Source organism: Pyricularia oryzae, chromosome 1 (assembly GCF_000002495.2).
Source record: "Pyricularia oryzae 70-15 chromosome 1, whole genome shotgun sequence".
Lineage (NCBI taxonomy): Eukaryota > Fungi > Ascomycota > Sordariomycetes > Magnaporthales > Pyriculariaceae > Pyricularia > Pyricularia oryzae.
The window spans coordinates 7,694,571-7,716,032 of record NC_017844.1 but is presented as its reverse complement, the minus strand read 5'-3'; the positions used below and the strand labels follow the sequence as shown (position 1 = coordinate 7,716,032).

Below are 21,462 nucleotides of genomic sequence, written 5' to 3'. Positions count from 1 at the left end.
AGTACGTGGTCTCAGACTTAATCGGGATCGAAATGCAGACACGGAAAGCATATACCGGTATGGTCCCTCCTTAGGTACCAACTACCGTGCCTTTAGGCAGGTAAAGAAGACGGAGGTGAGCAGGTTGCGGTCTTGTTCCCAGGATGATTTAAAAGGTGACGAAAAAAAGGCATGCACACCTCTCAACCATTTGGGATGCGATATCACGCAAACCAAGTGTGTCCCTAACACAGAAAAAGAAAGTCCAACTTTCTGCAATTTAATATTAACAATCAGACCACAATTTTGCTGGTTTGCTGCTCTGGTCGCCTGGGTGTTGCTGAAATGTCGTGCGTTCTTACTGCGGTCGTCGTTCCTGCTGCGGTCGAACCAAATAAATTGCCGGATCGTTTCAGCTGGCACTCTAGCGGCAACACGGTTGTAATCCGTGGTGCGAAACCCCCGAACTTTGACACCGCGACGCACTTCTTTGTGCCGAATCGCAATTTGCCTAAAAAAGGGGATTCGGCCCTGGTGCTCTTGGCCTGATCTGCGTTCCTGGCCTGAGCCGGCCCCGCATGCACAGACAGTGTGAATTGCTAAGAAAGAAACGGGAACGGAAGCGGGGTGACGTGGTGGTGGGTTGGCGATTGTTTGTTTTTCTTTTATGCCTTCTTGCCTTGCTTGGTATGTCAAATGACCGCTGCAGATTCAAAAGGGCAGTTACAATAATTACCGGTGTATCAGAACAAGGCACTGTGACTGGTATTGGCTACCTACATACATATTTGGGACGATATTTCAGGAACCAAAAACTAAAACTCACGAATTGTTTGTTCCCAACTAATCTAGATTTAGACCGTAAAATTCAAACTGTGGCGTGGCAAAGCTCACCATCACGTGGGCGCGAAAAGTCCTCAGCTGTCGCAACCAGCAGGGATGGCCCTTAGTCAAAGCAAGGGTTGATCCGCTGACAAGCAGTTCGAGTTCGGACGATGGCATCCATGGAATTTAGGGTCACGGAAAAAACGGCGTGCACAGGCAAATGCATGAATGAAAGCACAGACATGGTGGCGTCTGCATTTCCACTGAAGAAAAAGTAATAAAACCAATGTCCAGGCTCCCAAGACATGGATCCCTATGCTTTAGCTGTGTTTGCATCGGTACAGGATGCCATCGTAGTCATTAATCTACGACGGCGATTGTACAGCGCATTCGGCGGAGTTGAAGGAGGAGCAAGGAATGAATCGAAGAACGTCGCCATACCAATGAATTCGTGTTGGAGAACGGTTGAGAAAATATGCTGCAGGGGTTCACCCTAATACGGGGGGCGCGGTTGAAGTGGCTCCAGTGACAAAGAGAAAGAGGGAAAGAGCGCACTGGAAAGCTAGGCTTGGCTCTCCAATACCCGGACCCAGGTGGATTCCCCCACTGCTCACAATCTCGTGCCTGTTCGTACTTGGTGCCGGCCCATCAAATCTCTCCAGCCCAGGGGGTCAGCCCTCATTTCGATCCCTGGAGGCTTCCTTTTCACTTCGCAACCCCAGACCCAGACCCAGACCCTTTTTTTTCCCTCTCTTTTGTTTATTTTTTATCAATCTTTTGCACGTCCAACAAAGATACACGACTTGACTGACGGACGGACATGAAATCAAAGTAGCATCTTGTCTTTATTGTTGACCATCATACTCTCGCTCATTCTTTTTGCATTGCATTCTTGTGTTTGTTGCTTCCGTGTTTTGCGTTACCGTCGGTCGGCACTTCCGGGTCGCGACATCCTCTCGTTAATACAGCACGCAAGCCACCTCCCGCCAGCGATAATCTGCAGCCTTCCGTTCGATTCCTTTTCGACTGTTTGCAACCCGGTCGGTCCAAAAGTCATTTCTAATTAGCAGGCAAACCGTTGCCGGTGTTAACGATCAAGGCAATATCGATATTCGATCGTCTCGAAATCCGAGTACGACAACAACAACCACGATCCCTCCCATTCCACGATTTGAAACAAATCGGGCGATCGACCTGCCGCGCTAGGTCGCCCACAACAACATCGAGCTCGAGACCACACCCACTACAAACGTTGGGACGCGAATACCTGACTGTTCTCGTCGACAACCCGACAAACAAAACACGATGAGGTCAACGCGGGTGTTGGGGGCCATTTTGCTGCTGCTTGGCACGGCGGCAGCTCAAGCTCAAACGACATCCACCAACGCTGCGACGACGACATCCCAGTCATCACAATCGCCCTCACAGACATCGACGACGAGTGGCAGAGGCAGCAGCCAGAGTGTGTCCCTGCCGCCCATCAGCACCAGCACAAATGTAGCAGCAGGAGTGACGGGACTTCCGACCCTATCGAGGACCAGGGATGCCGTTCCGACATACCCTCCTCCGGCTGTGCCACCGACCTCCCAAGCACCCTTCATGCAGCGCTCCAATCTGCCCCAGGGCACCGTCTTTATAGCCGTCGGCGCCATCCTGGGTGCATTCGGGTTGACCGTCCTGGTGTGGCGCGCCGTCATAGCCTGCCTGCTGCACCGCGACGTCGAGCGAGCCGCCGCCGCCCAGCACATGGCCACCAGCAAGGCCGCGTTTCCGGCCCCGCCCGCGCCATTTTACAAGTCGTACAATGACAGCGGCTCGAATCCGAACCTGTTGTCTAGCAATCCAGGTCTCACAGGCACCGGAGCCGGCGCCGGCGCTCCCGGCCAGTTCTCCTCGGCGTCGCTGGGCAGGGGCGTCCGCCGCACGAACCGCGGGCCAACGCCCTCTGCCACACCTTCTGCTTCGAACCTCTTCTTCTCCCCGACCGCCGCGCCTGGCCAGGCCGGCAGTGGCAGCAACCGGGACAGCCGCTTCCTTCCATCGGGCTTCTACGCCGCGGGTGCAGGCCAGTCGTCGCCCGGCGCGCCGCGCCACGAGCACAACATCTCGCTATCCAACCTGCGGCCCGACAGCCGCGGGCACGCGCGCGCCGTCACGCCGCCCGACGGCTCGCCCCAGTTCGGACCCTCGGGAAGCCCCTCGCACAGGCCGGTGTCTTACCACCACCAGCAGCAGAGGAGCGTCAGCACTAGCACCGTCAACCTCAACAACCCGGTTCAGGGGCGCGCGCCAAGTGCTTACCTCGAGGACATGCTCGACGACCCCAACTCGCAGCTGCACTACCTCCCCGGTGGCGCCAGGGCCCAGGGGCAGAACCAGTCACCCAACGGTGGGAAGTTTTGAGCCCGAATTTCGTGGTTGTGTCCATCGTTATAATATTATTTTTTTCTTGTCATGATTTTCGGTTTGTCCGGGGCTGGTTTCTGCTGGCCTTTTTCCCTTCATAGTCGCCTTTATTAATCATACTCACGATTTTATTTGAAACAAGTTGGCATTGGTACACTATTTCGCCAGTGCTTATTCGGAGGTGTTTTGGGCGTTTTGATCTCGATTGAAAGCATTGCTGAAGATGGATGGTCGTTGGATTTTATGCGTCTGATGCACGGTGTGTCAAGTCTTCAATCAGGGGTTCATCCTGCTTCTCTTATCGTCTTTCTGTCTAAAGCTTTCAGAGATGAGGTTCTGGTGCTTCACACATCACAACTGTCATTTCGTTGCTCATCAGATGAATTTCTTTGGAGGTCATGTGTTCTCGATTCAGGTTATTGGAGGGCATTTGTGTTTCGTCCCATAAGTTCAGATTAAGGGGGTTCACAACTCGCATTTTTTCCCCGTTATTTCTTTAGCCCACTTGTAGGCTTGGTTCCGTTCTCGTCACCTGGCGTACCGGTTACGGTATGTAAAAGGGTTCCCCTTTATACTATAACAATTCCCGGCTATTGAAAACACCGCATTGGGACTAGAAAATAGTAAAATAATCGAAAATACCACTCCAACAATGATATCAGAGAATGGTCTGGGTGAATATCGTCCTCTGTAGCGTTGCGCAGACCTGGGAATCAATGTTCTACGAGTCTAGATGGTACAACAGTATCGAAGTCATAATATCAACTTAAAGTCGATGGGGTGGCATCGGTGATTCTATCCTCACAAAAAAAGATAACTTTTGTCACAAGGGGTCCAAATAGATACACAGATGTAATTCAAGAGAGCCTGGCAGCCTGTCCAGCCAACAACCGCTCACAGCTTGGATTTCCTAGTAATGCCGGTCCCGGGCTCCGATCTTTCGACCTTCCACTGTTTCAAAAGCTCCTCTGTCCGCTTCCTCTGCCTCTCAATCTCCTCTGCGGCCTCCTTGCCCCTCCTGTTCTCGTTCCTGCCCATCTGCTGCAGATGGACCTCATCGGGCCCGTCGGCGAGCCTGAGGGTCCTGATCTGCGCCCACATGTTGGCGAGGGGCGTGTCCTGGCTGACACCGGCGCCACCAAAGGCCTGGACGGCGCGGTCGATGACGGTCAGGGCCATGGAGGGGACTAGGACCTTGGCCTGAGCAATTTCGGCCAGGGCGGCCTTGGGGCCCAGGTCGTCCATCTTGATGGCGGCGTTGAGGACGACGAGGCGGGCAGAGTCGATCTCGAGTCGCGACTTGGCCACCCACTCGAGAATCACGCCGTGCTCGCGCAGCTGCTTGCCAAAGGTGGTCTTGCGCGGGTCGTTGATTCGCATCAGCATCCAGTCGAGGGCGCGTTCGGCCTGGTCGTGGGGGGGTTTGGTTAGTAAGTACAGCACACCGCAGACGAGGGGGCAAGTTGAATGGGACAAGGGGTACATACAGCGCCGATGGCACGCATGCAGTGGTGGATACGGCCGGGACCCAGGCGACCCTGGATGATCTCAAAGCCGCGGCCTTCACCAAGCACCATGTTGGCGACAGGGACTCGGACGTTGCTAAAGGTGATGTGACCGTGGCCGTGCGGGGCGTCGTCGTAGCCGTAGACGCTCAGCATGCGGTGGATGGTGATGCCAGGGGTGTCGGCAGGCACGAGCACGACCGACTGTTGGCGGTAGGGGTCCTTGTTGTTGCGGTCCGACTTGCCCATGACGATGTAAATGGCGCATCGGGGGTCGCCGGCGCCGGAAGACCACCATTTCTGTATCATGTCAGCACTGAACTCGACTATTTTGGCAAATCATATCATGGCATGAATCAAGATTAAGAACGTAGCAGGGCGGAACTTACCTGGCCGTTGAGGACATACTCGTTGCCCTCCCTCCGAATGTCCATCTCAATGTTCTTCGCATCGCTGCTGGCTATCTGCGGCTCCGTCATGAGAAAGGCACTCCTGATCTCACCCTCCATCAACGGCCTCAGCCACCTCGCCTTCTGCTCCTCGTTGCCGTACTTGGCCAAGACCTCCATGTTGCCCGTGTCCGGAGCAGCGCAGTTGACAGCCTCGGAGGCGACGCGGGACCTGCCCAGCTGCTCGGCCATGAGGCCATACTCGAGGTTCGTGAAGCCGGGCGACTCCTTGTAGTGGCCGGCGGGCAGGAACATGTTCCACAGGCCCAGGGCGCGGGCCTTGCGCTTGAGGTCTTCGACGATGGGCGGGTGCGCGTCCCAGCGGGCGGAGCCCTGGCCGACCTGGGCTTCGAGGACTGGGTCGGCCGGTAGGCATTCTTCCTTGACGAACTTGGTCACGATGTCGAGGGTCTGCTTGGCGCGGGGGCTGACGCGGTCGCGGCACTGTTGTGTGGTTGTTGTTATGACCAGTTAGGAGAGCTTCGGTGCGGAAGGCTAGGTAGGGAGGGTGGGAGAGGCGGGAGCGGCAACAGAGTGGATGCTTACAATGGCGGGAATCTTGTCGGCCATGATTGCTGGTTGCTGTGGGGGCAATCAATTGGGAATTCGGTGGTAAAAATAAAAAATAAAAAGTTGGCAAAGGTTTCAATGGTACACCGGCATACAATGAATTAACTGATGCGATATGTACAACAGATTGGCAGATAGCTAAGATGGAGGTCGGCAGTCCAGCGATAGCTTCGGCTTCCGCTCAAAAGGCGTCCCATTCGGCTGTTCTGGTTGTTCGGGGCCCCGACCTTTTGCGTCCTGCCGAGGTCCATTTAGCGGGGGTGGGCTGATTTGCTGCAGGGATCGGGCCCGCTGAGGACTCCAATCCAACGTCTGCGCGTCGGGGTGTCTGCCTGCTGTCATTTGTCAACCTTGAGACGCCTTGACACCTGACGGGCTGGTCCGAGCTTCTTCTTCCTTTTTTTTTTTTTTTTTTATTCTTTTTTTTTTCTTCTCTCTTTTTTCAAGCCTGGAACATGCCGGCAAAGCCCCATTCCCGATTGATTGGCTCAAATCGAACTGGCTCACCACATCTTGGCAGGGACGTGCATGCAACAATGAATCATTTCGATAATGAGGTACCTAGCTTGCTAGGTATCAGGAATATATACATCGCACGACACACCGGTGCGGTTGACTAAATCGCAAATTGGGGCTCGAACCAGGCAGTTCTGGCTCGATATTCCCACTCCTGAACTATCGTGCTGACATGGGGCCTAGGACTTTCACCATTGGACCAATCAGATGAACCTCTTTGAAATTAAACTACATGGTAACTTGGCGAGATGCTATTGTGAGATGATGTAGTAAGACAACCATGTAGTAAGAATAAGGGGCCAGAACGTCTTGGCAAACAGATTCAAGGAACTCTTATCTGGCTATGCTGCCTCCTTCGTCGTAACAGCGAGAAAGAAGAGGAAAAGAAAAAGAGACAAAATGATCGCCGTCCAGTCCTCCTCCATGGGTCGATTCAACGACGCGACTATTAGTACCATTCAACCGCAGTGACGCATTATGGAGGTCACATCGTCAGCAACAGTATTACCCAAAGAAGACAAGACCTTCGGGTCAGGGCTTTCACTTCTCGGGGTCGACCGACCGCACAACCACGTTAATGCGCCCGAGGCGATAGCAAACGCCCCAAGCAACAGGTGGAGTTCAATCCCGACGGGCTTGGAGGTATACCAGGCCGCCGAGGTGCCAGAGAAAGAGATAATAGCAAGAGGGTATTGTGCGAGGTCAACACTGGACAATGGGACATCATACCCAGAGGTAGTCAGTGGCCCCTCGCCCGTCCCAACTCAATATACATCATCCTTTTCGGCCAAGAAGGACAAGAGCCCAGAGCCAGAAAAACAGTCGTCACTGAAGTTTCCATGGTGGCGGCAGAGGAGACGCATGATTATTGCTGTCGCCGTTGCCGGCTTCATCGTCATCGCCACAGCCGTGGGGGTGGGTGTGGGTGTCCATGTCTCCCGAAGCCAACAGCATTCGGAACTACAGCCCATAAGCCCAAGTAATGGAGATGACGAGGCAGTTAAACCCGAGATTCCAACCGGCAAGAGCATCTGCGCCAACGCACCATGCCTCGAGGCCCTCGCCGCCGTGGTCGACGCGCCCGATGCCCACCCCGAGCAGGCCACGGTGCATCTCTTCGCCCGCCGCCGGGCAGATGGAATGCTGGTTCAGACCTCGTCCGCGTCACCCGGTGTCTACCACAGCAGGAACTGGACGGAACGTGGCGGTCCCATTGCCGGACCCGGCCCCTCAGCCATCATCTGGCAGGCGCCCACGTACCCCAACGAAGTTCAGGGGGGCGGGGCTGTCGTGACCGTCCTGGGCATCTCGGCGTCTGCTGCTTCGTCGGGAGACATCTTTCTCCGACACATCGGGCAGGGCGGCGCCGGGACAGCAGGTGCGCCTATTTCATTCAAGTACCGGATTGAGATGCTCGGGGTGCCGGCGACGTGCGCCATCCAACAGGAGCAGCGGTTCGACTTTTGGGTGCAGGCGCGCAACGGTTCCGACGCCGACGGGTCTGCGACCTTGTATCACCAGCTCTCGGCCAACGGGGCGTGGTTCTACGACGGGAGGTGGGAAACGGACGTCGTCCTGCAGACATCGCCCAGCAGGCCGGCAGCAATTGCGTCGCGGCCGGGACTGCTGTGCCGCAACGGTCGCTGGAAGGCCTGGGAGCAGCACTTGGTCGTCTATGACGGCGATGGCGCCGCTTGGCACCGCCAGTGGATGCAGGAGCCCGGTCCTTCGCAATGGGGTCCATGGGAGAGCCTGGGGGGCAAATATGCCAAAGGCACGTACCCAGTGCTCGTCGAAACCACCGCGGGCAGTTTCCAGTTTTTTGGGCTTGGCAGCGACGAGCAAATGTATTCAATGACGTGGACCTCGGCGCAGGGCTTTGGCAACAGGACCACCCTCGGCGGGGGAGCCTTTGCCAGCGTACCTGCCGTCGCCGTGAGCCAAGGGTCTGGGTCTGAGAGGGTGGACGTCGTTGCGGTGAGCAAGGATGATGGGAGATTAAAGCATAAAGCAATAGGTCTCGGGGTTTCCATGGATGAGCAGTGGGAAGACCTTGGGATTGTATCCAATAGCGCCCCGACGCTGGCAAAGGTGGGTCTGGCAAGTATGGATATTTTCACAACTGCCGTAGACGGCTCTATATGGTATGCACCTGCCCGCCTGTCGGACATGGGAAGGAGCGGCTGGGGAAACCTGACCTGGGCGCCTATCCAAGGGCTATAATAACCTCCATGTAACTACCTACCTACCAACCTACCTAGGTACCTACCTTACCTTACCTAACTCATTAGGCTCCAATGTTGTCATGAAATAAATGACGAGAGTTTTTAAAATTGTCAGAAGATATTTGCTTCAGCGTATCCTCATGAAATTCTCTTTTACCGTTGCGAGACCGTCATGCATTTGGACCGGCTGGTTCATTGATCCAGAGAAGTGCAAGATGATTTGGGTACTATTTCTAGAACTAGACTAGTCTAGAACTAGGCTACGAAGTAGTTCTAGGTCTACAATTTGGCCGTCTGCAATGCTGGCATACCTACCTATCAGTAACTGCGTGCTGACAGTCGGAACAACCATTCCCATGCACCAATACGGTTTCTCTCCTTTGATTCTTATCATCTGCGGCAAAACATGGGCTTGCGAATGAAGGGCAGCCAGCATAACAGTGATCGAGCAGCCTGGTGCGTTAACGAATAATACTGCCGCAATTGCCACGATCAAGCGATGTGGCAACGGGCTGTAAAGTGTAAAACAAAAGCAAGGGCTTGCCCATTCAATCAACTCAAAGTGCACTACCAAAACACTGCAGCAGCTGAGCACCTCGGTGCATGCCAAGGTGCGACGATTTGCGCCTGCAGCTGCGCAGCTGTTGTGCGACATATTACATATGCAAACCGTATGCGAGATGCCCCTTTGGGAGGCCATCATATTTCAGTTTGCTTCTTGTGACTTGTTTGTGCTGAATAGCTACTCAGCCTTGGCCAGTTACACAAGACCCTGGAAAGTGGAAATATTGAAAGGACATGATGAAAGGTCATGACATAGCAGTAGAGTTGGAAAGGCGGCTTGCTTGATACAAGTTCATACAACCTAGACATCTTGGTGTCTCTAGTTGTGCGTCCTTGTTGCCGGCAATATGGATATACGGATTCAAGCCGGAGGAACATCAGCCTCCGCACTGAAGGCTGAAGCTCGCGATCCACAAACTGCTGTATACAAAGCTTACTCTCTAGGAATCGGTGTGTACAGTAAAAACAAGCGGTGAGCTTACATTGGAAGCCTCATATAGTCAACGCAGGTTGGTCTGTTTCTTTTCCTTTTTTTGTTTTCGATCCTTTGCCCAAAGCGTCAACTGAATATAGAGTTGAATATTGGAGTTTGACCAAGTTTATGTGCTCCACTCAAACCCCAGCTTTCGTCTCGGGCCGTAATCAAAGGTGCGCTTAGTCCTGTACCGCTTGCTTCAGGATATGGCGTATACACCATTGCTTTTGAAACTCATGCTTAAAGGAGCGGTGACAGGAGAGTTGGGGGATGCCAAGCTTAAGCGAAACAAAATGATCATAGTTGGCTGTTGTATGAGGTTGTATTGCATAAATGTCTGTGGAGATGCCGCCGGACCAATTACAATTCCCGCTCGAAAACATGCGGTATGAAATACTGGTGGATGCCCCGTCTGTTCCTAAATGAATGTCGAATGGAGTTGAATGTTATATAAGGTAGTCATGCCTCGAGCTGGACAATCCTTATCCAGGATTTTAGTACCATCACCTTTTCTTACTATATTACTTGCAAAGACTAGTCAGCTGCTTCGTTAGCTTATCATACAGATATACGCACTTCTTAGCCTCCCACTTAGCTCAAGATGAATCCAGTAAGATGGCTGCTTTCGACAAAGATAAAAGGCATCCCGGAATACTAACCAGAGTCAAATCAGGCTGTGGCCGCGAGCATCGCCCATCTTCACAATAAAGACAACCTCCAAGCGCTCCTGGCCGAGGCGGCCAATAGGGGCGCCCATGCCACGGGCGATGCCGCAGACCAAGTCGCCAAAATGACTGGCGAAAGCAAGGTGTGGCTTGACACGGTCAACAACACTGTTGAAGGCCACACCAGCAGCTGCAAGCTGTTTTTCAACGACTCCCTAGTGTGGGAGACGGGCTCGTGCCACGACAACACGGTCAAAATCCAAACCGCACTGCGCCAAGCCGACCCGCGCTTCGAGCTGCGCATGGCCAAGAAGGACGAGAACACGGTCGAGGGCCACACCCGCAAATTGAATATCAAGTATCGAGGCGAAACCATTCTCAAGGATCACTCCTGCCACGATAACATGGAGGGCATGGCCAGTGTTATCAACAACATCTGGTCCACCAACCCTGCCAAGTGAGCCGGAAGTGCCCCTGGCTAGGAAGCATTCCGGGCAAAGTGACAACGGTTGTGCTCATAGCAAAGTAGCTCATTGCAAAGTAGCTTATAGGGCTATTAAAAAAAAAGCCAAGTGAATAAATGACTTTTTTGGGTCAATAAAAGCCGCGACGGTGTGATGAAAATCAATATTGTGCTCGAGGTTGATGCAAGGGAAGGGGGTTGTTGGTTAGCATGACAAAGATGACCTGCCCTTTTTGGCCAGCTTACACCCGTCGTTGGTGCAGCTATCTGGCGGGCGACGACATCTTTCCCACGCCGCGTTTGTGTCACTCGGAGGAATGCATGCCTAATCCAGTGCTCCCCCAATCCTTGGCGGGGGCCACCAACCTACCAACAAAGTTTCTGGACTCGGGACTGGGAGCTTCAAAGAGTAACGACACGGCACATGTTGCTCCGTCGGCCCCACACGCTCTTGACTTTACGCAAGGGATCTGCAGTGGGTCGTCTATCACCATGAGGTTCCATTGCAGCCTCACAGCTACCAACAGCTCCCGGCTTTCCAATTTGACATACTCTTAGCTCTAAAAAAAGCTTTAATGGCAGCAGATATCCTTTTCGGGGTTTTCGAATATAGCTACAGTGCTGGCATTTTCAGCGAGTCTGTATATGCACAAAACCGTGACCCAGCCTCACCATGGAAACAACACGAGATGAATTCGGCATGTCAAGTCGGCGAGCAGCTAAGCCCCTACGTGCCATCGAGGAGAAGTATGGATCGCCAATGGGCGTCATCCACCGAGGTGACCTGCAGCGCATCCTCCTAGCTGCAGTGCTCAAGGGTGGCTGTCGCCTCTTCACTGGCAGCAACGTCGTGGCTGTCGATTCGCAGTTCCGACCTCGTGTGCAGGTCGGTGACACCAAAGCAGCGAAAACCATCTGGCTTGAGGGTGATGTGGTGATTCCCGCCGACGGAATCAAATCTTCACTGCGAAGGCAGATGGTGGCAGAGGTGGGACAAGGTCGGAAGATGGCACGCAGCTCCTTGTGATTGCTGTCCAAGTTGCACCTTAAATTGAGAGCCATGTTTCCATTTGACTACAGGCGAACATAATAGCCTAGAAATGGTCGAGTAGCTTCTGTTTAACATGAAGCTTTTGATTTTTTTTTAAAAACAAACTGAGAGCTTGAATTTTGAAACTCCTTTGAGAAAATTTATATTTTTTTCTCGCCATCCTAAACTTTCGCAATGACTAGCCAAAATACTCAATTATGCAATCAAAACGCGGTTGCTCAAGCAAACAAAAGAACATAACGGCTTCACATCCCTTTTGTAGTCTCCGTACATCTCCGAGTTGACAAGTTGTCTCACGCCGCTGTGAGTCCATGTCATAATCCCAACGTGGAGCTGGTTACGTCATCAAATCCCGCCCTTATGGCTCAGTGGTAGAGCGCATCACTAGTAAGGTGTTTAACATCCCTATGATGAGGTCCTAGGTTCGATCCCTGGTGAGGGCACATCATTCAGCACTTAGACATTCGTCTCGTGCAGATTCATTTTGTTCAATTTGAAATGTTCTTTTTTGATCATGTTCAACTCGAGCTGCAAACATAATCAATTATTTAAAATTTTGACTGGCTACGTGCCCGTACAAGTGCAATTTGACCTCATCCTAGATGCATTTTGCGCAGAAATTGAATTAAGAAAGCCTTGTTTGCACAACAACCCTGTATATTTATATGGATGAATAGGTAACTTATTGAAGAAAAATTAATATCAAGTACAACAGTGTTAGTGTCTAACATGGACTCTATCTGTATATTATCTAGTCTAGTCTACCCTACGCACCACATGTAGCAATTAATTGACAACATTTAATAATTTATTAAATATATAGGTACTTGAATCTGCAACCAATAAATACAGGTCCCTCAGGTTCCAAGGTAACTTGCTGGCTCCCGTTACGTCATGCTCCAGTCAAGTGCTATTAATTGTTTTGGGAATAATTTCAAATGAGCTGAACGTCGCTGAGACATGGAAAATGTTGCAGATTACAATGTATGTTTATTGCGCGTGAGTAGCAAAATACAACCGCTGATGGTTGCGTCTAGTAACTTTTGGCCTCAGGAGCACAAGCCATACCCTAGGTAGGATGTTGCAGCTCTTTTAACATCCTGCCCGGAATATCATGATTTGTATCATGTCACCTTTTTTTCAATCAGACTTGAATCTTTATCCAATGCCACTGAACAGAGAGTCCACTCGCTTCCCTCGAGTCCGTCGCTCCGGAGCCAGAAACATGGGGCGCGAGATTCACCCCTTTGTTTGTGATCACAATCAAAGTTTAATCAAACCTCGGCTTAGTAGCCCGGGCAGCGCGACATACCAGCATAGTCCATACCGGCCGAGCAGGCGTTGTATTCGACCGACAGAAGCTCGTTGACGTTGGACTTGCTCTTGGCGAGGGGCAGGTACTAAAAAGAAACATGACACGAAATGGTCAGCAATGTGCAAGAGTGAAGCGTCATTGTAGTATGTACAAGAGAGAAACAGGGTGCCACTCACAGCAGTAAAAGGCTTGGTCACAGCGTCGGTGGTGTTCCAGAACATGGTCGGGCAGTGGGAGGGGGCGGAATCCTGGCAGGGCCACCTCTGGTCGTACATTTGACTGCTGCCGCATCGGTACATGGTCTCGGTGCCCTGGACCTGGAGGACGTAGGTGGAGGCGGTGAGACCGCAGCGGACGTTGGCGGGACACGTGATGCCGACGGTCAGCGAGGTACCCTTGGCCGTTGTTTGTCCGTAGCTGGTTGTGACTCCGAGGTTGGCGATACCAGCAATTCCAGCGCTGCCACTAAGACCACCGGTGATGGTCCAGGACTGGGTGTATGAGTAGCCGGCCGAGATGGATCCCGTGGTCGAAGAAGGTCCGACAAAGACGCCCGAGACAAGCTGAGGAGCCGTCCATACTGGAGTGACGCTCTGGATGTTGCGAACCAATGGCCAAGAGCAGAAGCGGCCGTCGGCAATGACGCCAGAGGCGAAGACGAGGACCGAGGAGACCGAGACCTTCATCTTGATGGGAGATTTGGAGGAGGGGGAATTAAAAGAACGAAAGTGGTACACGACTATGAAAGAACGTGTGGGTGGGATGAAAAAAAAGATTAAAGAATGACTGAAAGATTGAAAGAGCTAAAGGTGAGGCTGGTGATGCAAACAAAGGACCCGGGCAAGACCAGGCGGACAATGACGGTTCTTTTAAACGTGACGGGGGAAATAGCTCCCGACCAAGCTCATGGAGTTGCCGGACCCCCCCAAGAAGCTTGAAAGCCAATCCGCAGCTTGTGGGGTTTCCCTACCGAGTAGTCCCGCCCCCCTCCTTTAACCAGGGGGGGTTTCCTTATCAAGGCCCCCCGTGACGATATTTGATCTGCGTATTTCATTCTCCTTTTATCCAACCCGCCCGCTTACCGTTCATCGATGGGTGGTGCATGACGCGGCGCAGCCCATGCCGAAATTTGAACACGGAGGCCGGCTTCATGCTTGCAGGTTGTCAGGTGTCTGCCTCCTCGTGAGGTGCGCAAAACCGGAGCCCTGATAAGGGTAGCAAGCACGTGTGGAGGTGTTACCTACTACAGCCACCGAGGAGTGTGGGGAAGCATGTTTTGGGCGCGGTTGCATCTGATGGAGTTGGGCACAGAACCGCCTTCTCTTTTTCGTCATCAAGACTCCCTCTAGGGCCTCTAGGGCCTCTCGGGCTATTCCGACGTGACCAAAGAAAGCGGGGGAATGCGACCAAGCCCGTCGCTACCTCGGGGGAAAGAAAGAAAGAAAGGAAAAAAAACCAATATTCATGATTCGCGACGATGACATGAATACCCAGACCAGGTTGACCCCACCACTTTCGGTATTCTCCATCGGGAAGGTTCGCAATGCATTAGAGATGAACCGCGAATGCAAACCAAAACAAAGCGGTAAAACTAGCCGAGTTCGGGGGCCTCAGGGGTAAAACGGACAAAAAACAACTGGGACAAGGTTCTAGAATTTATTTTTGGAATGAGTCGCGCTTGTTCGCCTTCCTCATTCGCTCGTACGCGCGCGACTCAGTCGTCTGCCACCACACCCCCCTTTTTCTTTCACTCGGGGGGCTTAGTCCATTAAACTACCTTGGGGTCAATCAATCACGGTTCGGTGACAGGGCTGACCATGCGAGACCTTATCGCACACGACATGGCTCGGGCGCATTTGCCGATCTGCCCTGTTCCGAGGGGTAATGTTTACGCCGGGATGATGGCGAAAGGGGTCAGCTTGATATATAAGCTGCCCTGAACCTCATGGGGACATCCTAAGAGGCATCCAGATCATCGCACTTGCATCTACACCTTCGTTTGTTTACAGTACATCCTCTTTAATCTATACTTCCGCCAAGGTCTCGACCAACTTACACTCTTTTTTCTTTTTGTTTCGTTTCAGCATCATCAACTTGCTCTCTTCAACATGCACGTCCCTACCTCTCTGTTCGCCGCTGTGCTTGCCTTTGTGGCCTTTGATCAAGCCAGTGCCTTGGTGAGTGTTCATTGGGAGTATCATACCAATAAGAGCATATCAAAAGGTCATAACTAACAACACATTCAATGTGACAGTGCAAATGGGACCGTTGCTGTTACACAAACCCCAAAGGCCCTGGAGCATGCCCTGTAAGCTTCACCCTCTTTTACAGCCCTGCCAGTGGCGCCCAAAACTTTGCCAGTCTCTTCTGACATGTAAATCTTGACCAAAACAGCCCCAACAATGGCATGTTTCCTTTTCAGGCGCATACTGCGAGGTTTCCATATGCCCAGTAGGATGCACAAATCTCCAAGTAAGTCTAGTCTAGTGAATGAATACCCTTCTGTCCCGAACCAAGACCATCTCTAACATCCCTCTTAATCAGGATGGTTCGGCATGTGATTGCTGCGATATCGCAACCGGAACGTGCACTTCTTGTTAAGTTTTTGATGCGGCGGAGTATATATTGAGGTTTTGTATCTGGGGTCTCATTCTGTATGGCCTCCAAGGGTAGTAATGGCAATTTGTGATCTCTCCCATTGCGACTGATACAGTGTCGATTTGAACATGGCGTTGTGTTTTGCATGTGGTTCCATCCAGTCCCGTCAGCCTTGTGGCAGTTTATCGCCATGAAATGAGGCTGACGTTAAGCAATATTAAGGTTAGGGTTGGTTTGCCTTTAAAATGCCATCAAGTTTTAGTCCAGTTTCTAGAATAGAACTAGAGTGGTTTCTCTCCTAGATTCTAGACTAGATTTAGACTAGCTCTAGACTGGTTCTGCAACTAGAGCTAGACTACAACTAGAACTGTCTAAACCTAGTCAGGAGTGGCTTACTCAGAGCCTACAAGGCTTGGCGTATGGTTCATAATGAGATTTTGCGATCCACTTACCACTAACAGTAACTGCCCGGCAAAGCCAGCTCCACCGCTTGGAGAAATTCACCATGGGAAAGAGGAGTCACACATGCATTTTGAGCTTCTTCCCCTGAAATCCTGCGTCGAGTCTCAGCAAATCGTCCCTCTTCACCATACTGTTCGGTTTGTCTTCAACATGGCGTCGGGCACGGGCGTCGCAAGCGCCGACAATAGCATTCTACCCGACGAACCAGCAACACCAATGGCCGTCATGAAAGACGAGAATACGCCCACAGCCAACAGCGATGCACGCGTCGAAGCGGTCGACCCTGCAGACTCTTACAGCAAGTTCGGGCCCAAGCAGCGCCTGGTCATCATCGCCATCGCCAGCACCATCGGCGTGTTGAGCCCATTGAGCTCCAACCTGTACACGCCCGCCATCCCAGCCGTCGCCAAGGACCTGGGGGTGTCGACCGACGCCATCAACCTGACCATCACCTCGTACCTGGTCCTGCAGGGCATCAGCCCCACGCTATGGAGCGTCATTGGTGACAACACAGGCCGTCGGTTGCTCTACCTCATCGCCCTGACCGTGTACCTGGGGTCGTGCGTCGGCCTCGCCCTGTCCCCCAACTACCCGTCCGTCCTCGCCCTGCGCGCCGTCCAGGCCGTGGGGTCAGCCTCCACGACGGCCATCGGGGCTAGCCTGATTGGCGATCTGATCCACGTCAGCCAGCGCGGCGGCTGGATGGGTAACTACAGCGCAATGGGAGGCGCCGGCACCGCGTTTGGCCCCGTGCTCGGCGGCCTCTTTGCTCAGTACACGGGGTGGCGGGGTATGTTTGTGTTTATGGCTGCCCTGGCCGCCTTTTTGTTGATGACCACGGCGTTTTTGCTGCCCGAGACCAAGCGCGACATTGTCCACGATGGCTCCGTGCCGGCTCCGTGGTATCTGCAAGCCCCCATCAAGTGGCTGGATGCTCCCAAGTCTACTGGCCACGCCACAGGGAGGGCGACTGCCGGCAAGTTCAAAATAGACCTCAAGGCCCCCGTGCGCCTGCTTGTCGAGCCCGAATGTCTCTGCGTGGTCCTCTTCACCGGTGTCATCTTTGCCGTCTGGCAAGCAACCATGGTGGCCACGGCGACCCTGTACTCTGAGCGCTACGACCTGAGCGAGACAAACATTGGACTGACCTACATCTCCAACGGCGTTGGCTCTCTCTGCGGCAGCATCCTCACTGGGAAGCTGCTGGACCGCGAGTACAAAAGACAGCTGCAGAGGGAGAAGACGCAGGACGAGGGGAATGAAGAGCAACAGCCTCGCCAGCAAGAGGTGCAACACATTGAGCTGGCGCGCATCAAGCCATTGATCATACCTACAGTTGTTTTCCTCGTCTCGGTCGTGGCTCTTGGTTGGATAATGGAATACCACGTTCACATTGCTGCATCTATCACCATCGCCTTCTTTGTGGGTGGTCTCAGCACCATTGTCTTTGCTGGTTTTTGTAAGTCGTTTATCTTGATCAACTTTTTTCTTCCAGTTCTGATCTGACACGACCTAGCAATCCTCATCGTCGACCTGTTCAAGAGCCAGAGTTTCAGCGCCACAGCTTCGATGAACCTCTCGCGCTGTCTTATCGCGTCTGGTGGGACTGCAGCCATCGGTCCCTTGATCCGCGCTGTTGGTGTGGGCTGGGCGTTTACCATCTGCGCGGCCGTTGGTCTGGCATCTTGCTCTCTTGCGTTGGCCGAGTTGTGGAGGGGAAGACACTGGCGGGCGAAGCGAAATGCCGCAAAGCAAGTATAGATGAGCGAGGATTGCGGGGATTATGTGGATCGAGGCGGGTTAAAGCACAAGTTGCGCCTCATAACATGTGTATAGGTTTCGAGAATAGCCAAAAACGTCGAATAAAACCATCAAATGATCAGCTACCTTTTTTTTCGGCAGGCACTCCACTCTCCACCTGTCATGCAACGGATGATCCAGCGAATACTGTCAATCTGTCAATGTGAATGGATGCTGTCATGTTGAAATTGCTTGTGGAGTGCTGTTGGATTTTCCCCAAAATTGCGAGTCGTGCGACAGAAGGACCGACGGTAAAATGTCAAGTTCATAGGCGCCTGCATAACTACCATAGTAGCCGTTCAGGCCGTTGTGTAACCTGGATCAACCCCGCGAGCAGGCTTGCAGGCCAGCCAGGAACCCTGGTTCAGTCCCCACACCTTTCAGCAATGGCCCCACAGATGTGGATGTTTGTTGATGAAATTCAGGGTCTCCAGGAGTTTACCCGAGTACAGTCATTTCAATTCATCGCACTCCCAGCGGAATTGCCGGTGATCGATGTCATCCCTTTTCTGGCAATCAATTGCAAACCATTGAAGTCGATCGTACCGACGAGCCGCGCAAATACGCAAATATGCAAACTTGGCACGAATGTCAGACTCTAGTCTATAATGCAGAACAGTACATTGGGATTGGCAGGCAAGCCTATTCATTTTTACCTGGCCCACACCAGCAGGGACAAATTAATGGTCCGGCCTACAACACAAGAGATGATACGAAACGGGTGACTCCGGAGCGCGTTGCCTCAGTAATGTACTCTAGTCATTTGTCTGATCGCATTAGCCTTATGAAGGTACAAGGTCTTATCTGGCACAATCGGCAATGCTTTTTACTCCCCTATCCCGGAGCTCTGTACAATCCCCCAAGTCAGCAATCCCGGTCGGGCTTCCTTGCCATCGTCCCAAGGCAATCAGCGGCCGGAGATTAGCCTCCTGTCATGACTTGGTCCCGGGCCCAATATCATTGTCCGGAGCATATGTCCCCGTAATGCAATTGTGACTCCTATCGTGACATTGGGAGGGCGTTTGATGTGAGAACTGGTAATTGGTCCAGAAAAGAAAAGGTCATGTCAGACTGAGAAGCTGCAGATTGATCCATGAAGGTGAATTATAGAATGTCATATTTCTGTGGCGCATATCACTCTTATGTTAATATGTCTATATTGATGGGAATATAGCTGATCTGACCCGAAATGAAGTTGGACACTCGACCCCGGTCAACTCCGCCCTGTGGCACCGACGGGTAAGCGCACCATCTGAAAACATTCTCGGTGAGACAGCAGTAACTAACCATTGTACAATTATCACCTATCAATATCACCTATCAGTTATTCATCCCCGCCTGATTTTTAGTTCTCGCCAGTGTCTTGGAGCTGAAACATGTTTTCCGCATTGTTCAGATTATACCCTTGTTCACGTCATTATGGGCGACGGCAGTTCCCCTGGCAAGCCAGGCCGGAGATCCCTAAAGCCAAGGCGAGTCGGGCAGTAAATTTCCGCCGCTAAAATCGAATGTTATCCGAATCTTGCGCCCTGCGCAATAGATTCTCCAACGACAAACAAATACAAACATAAAAACAGATATTGTCATGTTATAAGGGGTATCATGATAGTTGTCTACGCCAACGACCTTTCCAGAAAAAAAAAGAAGAAGAAAAAAAAAACCAGGACCAAAATTAGGAGCCAAATTAAAATGCACATCCCAAAAACTCAAAACACCGGACCCAAAACAAAATCACCCCGATTTTCCTCAAACGTCCGAATCCCCTGAACCCCCAGTCCCCATGTAACCCTTGAGCGACTGGCAGTCGAGGTAATTGTTCTCGACGAAAGCCGTCGCGACGTGGATGCCCTCCACCTCGCCCCCGTCTAGCTCCTCGCCCAGACCGACGTTGGTCGCAGAGACCCGCCCCTTGACCGCGGCCGGTGCACCCAACGGATCCTGGGACAGCGTCGTGTTGAACAGCCTGATCATCTGGTCGCACTTGCTGCCGTCGGCGAAGCTGGGCTGGTTGGTGATGTTGCGGAAGAAGGCGACCGGGTAAGGCTGCGCGTCGACGGCTTGGGCGCCGGCGGTGCGTGTAAACTCCAGCGTGAGCGACGACTCTGGCTCGGCAGACTTTGCGCCAAAGAGGAGCTTCCCGTCCTCGGAGGGGCGGAACGCGTCGCAGGCTGGGTCGAATGTGGCTGGGTGCACGATTGTGCCGTAGTCGCGCGATCCGTTGACGGCCATTTCATTGTCGGCCGACAGGAACTGAGCAGGCGCCCAACGGAAGGATGAGTAGCCGTCTCCCAGCAGGTCGATGAAGGGGAACTCGTAGCCGACTCTCTGTATTTGCGTGTCTTTTTGTTAGCAAATCCGTAATTCTTTTAATTACACACACAAAAAAAAAAAAAAAAAAAAGACAAGCCAAACAAGCAAAACGTACCGAAAAGTCGGGAAGTGTAAACCCCAACCCATGCAGTCCAACGTCGTGGTCGTGCGCCGCCTGCAGAAGCACCGGGTACATGCCCTCTGGAAAGTCGGGCAGCGCTGCCCGCAGCGGCCGCTCCAGGATGGCGTACTTGGCAGGGATGATGCGCCGGGCCGCCTCCATGGTGATGGGCAGGATGGTGAGCGTGGCGTTGAGGACACCCGTTGCGTTCATCGGGTAGATGTCCTTGATGGGGTTTGCCAAGTCGACCGACACACAAGCCGCCGGGGCTGGTGCTTCTGCTGTCGCGCCGCCGCTGGACTGTGGTGCCGGCGACGATGCAACTTGACGCTGTTGAAGCTGTGCGCTGTTGGATCTGTCGCCGCCGACCGCATACGACATGGCGGTCGATGCGAGGACGGCCAACGCCACCAGCAACAGGTGGATTATGGTCTGTCTCGGCATAGGCATCATGGGCTCCTTGTACTTGTTTGATCTCTCGTCTTTGTTGTTGCCGTCGTCGGACTTCAGTGTCATTGCATAGATGCGTCTCCTGATGGGTGCTGGTAGTAGCGGCGAGGTGTGAAAGAACTGAAGAGAAAAAGAGCGAGGCATTTTGCCTTAATAGTCAACGACTTGTGTCGACTGGTAGGCCCCGCTGTATCGAGCCAGGGGAACCAAAGTTTATTGGTTGCTATGCCCCAGCTTATCCTTGACTTTTGGTTTCTTGGTTTCTCACTCGACGTTGTTGTTTCCTTCGGGGTGGAGTTCGGGAACGATAAAGAAAAAAGAAAAAAATGCTCGGCGTTTCTCCCAGCTTTCAGGCAATACGGCGAAATGAGATGAACAGTTGACTAGGAAATCCTAGGATGGCAATGGTGCTTGGTGCTGTGGGAGTTGGTACAAAAACTCTCTTGTGCAAGACCATAGAAATAGTGTTGCCAGGCTTGAATCGCAAAAAGTTAAAAAAGAAGGTGATGAGAGGCTGTGATGGAAAGTAAGTAGACCTGGGTCTAATTTGAATATCAGTACCAAGGTCAAATATGATAATGTAAGCAGAGAAACATAAACAACCAAAAAAAGAATTCATAGAATACATACGAAAGAGGGTCAATAAATGTAATAATATAACAAGTCAATAACGAAACCGACCGACTAAACAAAACCCCCATGCAACGGGCCGA

General features: G+C 52.4%; 9 protein-coding genes and 1 non-coding gene across 10 annotated transcripts; 7 read left to right on the top strand and 3 right to left on the bottom strand.

Annotated features, from left to right (window-relative positions):
- The first annotated feature begins 1,480 nt into the window (after positions 1-1,480).
- MGG_14270 (uncharacterized protein) lies at positions 1,481-3,888 on the top strand. Its single transcript, XM_003711047.1, has one exon. The coding sequence runs from the start codon at positions 2,110-2,112 to the stop codon at positions 3,205-3,207; it is 1,098 nt and encodes a 365-aa protein (XP_003711095.1). The 5' UTR covers positions 1,481-2,109; the 3' UTR covers positions 3,208-3,888.
- A 15-nt stretch (positions 3,889-3,903) lies between these two features.
- MGG_08661 (acyl-CoA dehydrogenase family member 11) lies at positions 3,904-5,909 on the bottom strand. Its single transcript, XM_003711046.1, has 4 exons — positions 5,711-5,909; positions 5,105-5,608; positions 4,698-5,015; positions 3,904-4,617 (listed from the first exon to the last, which is right to left on the bottom strand). The coding sequence occupies exons 1-4, from the start codon at positions 5,732-5,734 to the stop codon at positions 4,105-4,107; spliced, it is 1,359 nt and encodes a 452-aa protein (XP_003711094.1). The 5' UTR covers positions 5,735-5,909; the 3' UTR covers positions 3,904-4,104.
- A 1,202-nt stretch (positions 5,910-7,111) lies between these two features.
- Positions 7,112-8,473, top strand: MGG_08660 (uncharacterized protein; the record flags this gene model as incomplete). The annotated part of the gene is made up of 2 exons (XM_003711045.1): positions 7,112-7,165; positions 7,217-8,473. 2 exons carry the CDS (start codon positions 7,112-7,114, stop codon positions 8,471-8,473), a joined length of 1,311 nt encoding a protein of 436 aa, XP_003711093.1.
- A 1,642-nt stretch (positions 8,474-10,115) lies between these two features.
- Positions 10,116-10,640, top strand: MGG_08659 (uncharacterized protein; the record flags this gene model as incomplete). Its single annotated transcript, XM_003711044.1, has 2 exons — positions 10,116-10,124; positions 10,188-10,640. 2 exons carry the CDS (start codon positions 10,116-10,118, stop codon positions 10,638-10,640), a joined length of 462 nt encoding a protein of 153 aa, XP_003711092.1.
- Positions 10,641-11,315: 675 nt separating this feature from the next.
- MGG_08658 (uncharacterized protein) lies at positions 11,316-11,669 on the top strand (the record flags this gene model as incomplete). Its single annotated transcript, XM_003711043.1, has 1 exon — positions 11,316-11,669. The coding sequence occupies one exon, from the start codon at positions 11,316-11,318 to the stop codon at positions 11,667-11,669; it is 354 nt and encodes a 117-aa protein (XP_003711091.1).
- Positions 11,670-12,047: 378 nt separating this feature from the next.
- MGG_20106 lies at positions 12,048-12,136 on the top strand. Its single transcript has one exon. It is a non-coding gene; the product is annotated as a tRNA-Thr (tRNA).
- An 843-nt stretch (positions 12,137-12,979) lies between these two features.
- On the bottom strand, positions 12,980-13,694 carry MGG_08657 (uncharacterized protein; the record flags this gene model as incomplete). Its single annotated transcript, XM_003711042.1, has 2 exons — positions 12,980-13,093; positions 13,185-13,694. 2 exons carry the CDS (start codon positions 13,692-13,694, stop codon positions 12,980-12,982), a joined length of 624 nt encoding a protein of 207 aa, XP_003711090.1.
- A 1,568-nt stretch (positions 13,695-15,262) lies between these two features.
- On the top strand, positions 15,263-15,609 carry MGG_16544 (uncharacterized protein; the record flags this gene model as incomplete). The annotated part of the gene is made up of 3 exons (XM_003711041.1): positions 15,263-15,316; positions 15,403-15,480; positions 15,553-15,609. Coding segments are annotated over 3 exons (189 nt in total), but the record flags the coding sequence as incomplete, so codon positions are not given.
- Positions 15,610-16,082: 473 nt separating this feature from the next.
- MGG_08656 (uncharacterized protein) lies at positions 16,083-17,954 on the top strand. The gene is made up of 2 exons (XM_003711040.1): positions 16,083-17,527; positions 17,585-17,954. The coding sequence occupies exons 1-2, from the start codon at positions 16,132-16,134 to the stop codon at positions 17,827-17,829; spliced, it is 1,641 nt and encodes a 546-aa protein (XP_003711088.1). The 5' UTR covers positions 16,083-16,131; the 3' UTR covers positions 17,830-17,954.
- A 1,456-nt stretch (positions 17,955-19,410) lies between these two features.
- Positions 19,411-20,902, bottom strand: MGG_08655 (uncharacterized protein). The gene is made up of 2 exons (XM_003711039.1): positions 20,294-20,902; positions 19,411-20,193 (listed from the first exon to the last, which is right to left on the bottom strand). Exons 1-2 carry the CDS (start codon positions 20,891-20,893, stop codon positions 19,615-19,617), a joined length of 1,179 nt encoding a protein of 392 aa, XP_003711087.1. The 5' UTR covers positions 20,894-20,902; the 3' UTR covers positions 19,411-19,614.
- Between the last annotated feature and the right edge of the window lie 560 nt (positions 20,903-21,462).

Coding starts and splice junctions, on each gene's coding strand:
- MGG_14270 (XM_003711047.1), top strand. CDS start 2,110: ATGAGGTCAACGCGGGTGTTGGGGGCCATTTTGCTGCTGCTTGGCACG.
- MGG_08661 (XM_003711046.1), bottom strand. CDS start 5,734: ATGGCCGACAAGATTCCCGCCATT. Junction 5,609..5,710: donor CCGACAAGATTCCCGCCATT/GTAAGCATCCAC, acceptor ACCACACAACAG/TGCCGCGACCGCGTCAGCCC. Junction 5,016..5,104: donor AGTATGTCCTCAACGGCCAG/GTAAGTTCCGCC, acceptor GACATGATACAG/AAATGGTGGTCTTCCGGCGC.
- MGG_08656 (XM_003711040.1), top strand. CDS start 16,132: ATGCATTTTGAGCTTCTTCCCCTGAAATCCTGCGTCGAGTCTCAGCAA. Junction 17,528..17,584: donor CATTGTCTTTGCTGGTTTTT/GTAAGTCGTTTA, acceptor GACACGACCTAG/CAATCCTCATCGTCGACCTG.
- MGG_08655 (XM_003711039.1), bottom strand. CDS start 20,893: ATGCCTCGCTCTTTTTCTCTTCAGTTCTTTCACACCTCGCCGCTACTA. Junction 20,194..20,293: donor TTACACTTCCCGACTTTTCG/GTACGTTTTGCT, acceptor ACGCAAATACAG/AGAGTCGGCTACGAGTTCCC.